The 2240-nt window shown below is 50.6% G+C and overlaps 1 protein-coding gene across 1 annotated transcript; it reads right to left on the reverse strand.

The window, feature by feature from the left end:
- Positions 1–886: 886 nt before the first annotated feature.
- LOC123159964 (cortical cell-delineating protein-like) lies at positions 887–1602 on the reverse strand. The gene has a single exon (XM_044577774.1). It carries the CDS (start codon positions 1566–1568, stop codon positions 1167–1169), a length of 402 nt encoding a protein of 133 aa, XP_044433709.1. The 5' UTR covers positions 1569–1602; the 3' UTR covers positions 887–1166.
- Between the last annotated feature and the right edge of the window lie 638 nt (positions 1603–2240).

Below are 2240 nucleotides of genomic sequence, written 5' to 3' on the forward strand. Positions count from 1 at the left end.
GAGAAGGAGGATGTGGAGAGTTCTTTCGCTGCCGGCGCGATTTACCGGCGGAGCCCGACGAGGACCAGCGGCTCCTCGCATAGGTCTACCGCCGGTCGTTTACGACGGTGGAGGCGGACGCTCGGCGTCTCCGCCGGAAGAACACCAAGGCTCTTCGGCTTGCCATCGAGCAGTCTGAGCGGGAGACGTTGGAGAAGGCGAAGGAGGCGGCTCGGCTGGCCAAGCTCAGGCGCCAGCAGGACCGGGGCGTCCAGCGCCTCAAGGGCCTTGTCATCGTCGACTCCTCCTCCTCCGACGACGACGACGACGACGGCGGCTCCTCCTCCGAAGAATCGTACGATCCTCCACCAGCCGACGCCGGGTACAGGTACGCGGGCGACCCGAAGGGGAAGGGCCGGCCCGGAAGTGGTGAAGTTGATTTTAATTTCACGTTTTAGATGTAGTATATAGTTGTCCGTCGTTTGTGTGAACTTTGGTGGATCTTTTGGAGAACTATTGTGCAATTTCTATGTCCGGAGCTGATCTGCGTAGTTGATCGATGTTGCATGATATAGTATGGATATAGGGGTTTGGATATAAGAGACACGGATGTGGACAACACAATTTGAGGAGTGCCCGGTCACTGTCCGCGGACACGTCCGGGCGCATCCGCGGGCGTTTAAGGCTCGGATTTGCCAAGTCCGGCTATAGATGCTCCAAAAGGTGGCATTAGAGAAGAGAAAATCTTCAGCATGACTTTTAATTTTATCAAGGATCATTTAGGCAAAACAGAAAGAAGATGCTGTGGGAAAAGATGTGAATCCGATCATGACTGATGTAATCATGCATGCGCTTACATATGAATATGCAACTCAAGCTGGCATATCACGGGTCGAGTTAACCCAACTTGAAGTCTTGAACAAATTTTTTATTCCAGGTACATGTACAAGTATGTATATCCTTTTACAAATATGCAAATCATGCATTTAGATACCATAACGGGATACAATGACATCGATCGATCACAAGCCTGTCAAGCACGCACGCACGAGCGAGGGAGCCCATGCAAACGCCTGGCATATGAACTGCAACAGAAAAAACATACGTATGGTGCGCGCTTATGACATGCAAACTGGTTACGAGTAGAACGATTATGCATGTATAATATTCATCCATGGATGGATGGATCAGATGGGACAGGTGAAGTTGGCGGGGCACTTCTTGCCGCACTGGTTGAGGAGGAGGGTCAGGTCGATGGGCACGTTGAGCTTGATGCCGAGAATGTTGGCCCTGATGGCGGTGCAGAGGCACACCGCGGCGTCGAGGTCGGCGAGCCCGTCCAGGAGCGGGCAACACTCCTCGTTCGCCGGCACGCCGATCTTGAGCTTCAGCAGGTTCAACACGTTGGCGCACACACCCAGCTTCAGCGTGTTGATCGGGCAGCTGCCCCCGCCGGTCGGTGGCACGATTGGCGGTGGGCGGATCGGCGGGGTAGGGACTACCGGTGGGCAGTAGGGTCCGCAGCCCTGCACGGTGGCGAGGAGGACCAGGTTCAGGGCGAGGAAAAGAGCAAGCTTGGAGGGCGCCATTGCTCTTACTGGTTTGTGGCTAAGCTTGGTAGGCTTTGCTAGCTTGGGATGGTTTTCTTAGGTTGTTTGGGGTGGTATTTATAGGCCGGGTGTAGTGTGCAAGTGAATGTAAGTGAGTCGTTCATGTCATGATCAGTCGAGCTAATTAATTTGACTCTTGACGTAATTTGTAAAGATTATGTACAACTGTTAATTATTGCACTAGCATGTTACGTGAGTACGTACCACCATTGGAGCATAATAACAAAACCTGATAGCTGAGCCATGAGACTTTGCTTTAGTTTCCGGAAAAGAAGTACTCACATATGCATATTGTCTGCTGTGTGCATATAAATATTTGATGGCTTTACAAGTGTACAGCCATAATAATCTGGATCATAGCAACGGACAAAGGAACATATCAGGCATGGCAGCGCTACAAGCTGGCATACCCCGATCATCCGGGTCACGAGAGACGTATATAGGCCATTGCGTTGTATGGTTTTGATTCCATGTGTCTACTTTACGTTCCGAACTTTGGTTTGTTCTGCTGGCTCGTTGGCATGCATGAACAAGTATGCTCAGCTGTTTGCAAAAAAATAAAAGTATGCTCAGCTAGCTGTAAAATTATTAGTTAATCCAGCCCGTTGCGCTGATGAATAATACCTGTGGAAATTAGCTGCAATATATTTC

This window comes from Triticum aestivum, chromosome 7B (assembly GCF_018294505.1).
Source record: "Triticum aestivum cultivar Chinese Spring chromosome 7B, IWGSC CS RefSeq v2.1, whole genome shotgun sequence".
Taxonomy (NCBI): domain Eukaryota; kingdom Viridiplantae; phylum Streptophyta; class Magnoliopsida; order Poales; family Poaceae; genus Triticum; species Triticum aestivum.

Excerpts from the sequence above, each read along its gene's own strand:
- LOC123159964 (XM_044577774.1), bottom strand. The coding sequence starts at position 1,568 with ATGGCGCCCTCCAAGCTTGCTCTTTTCCTCGCCCTGAACCTGGTCCTC.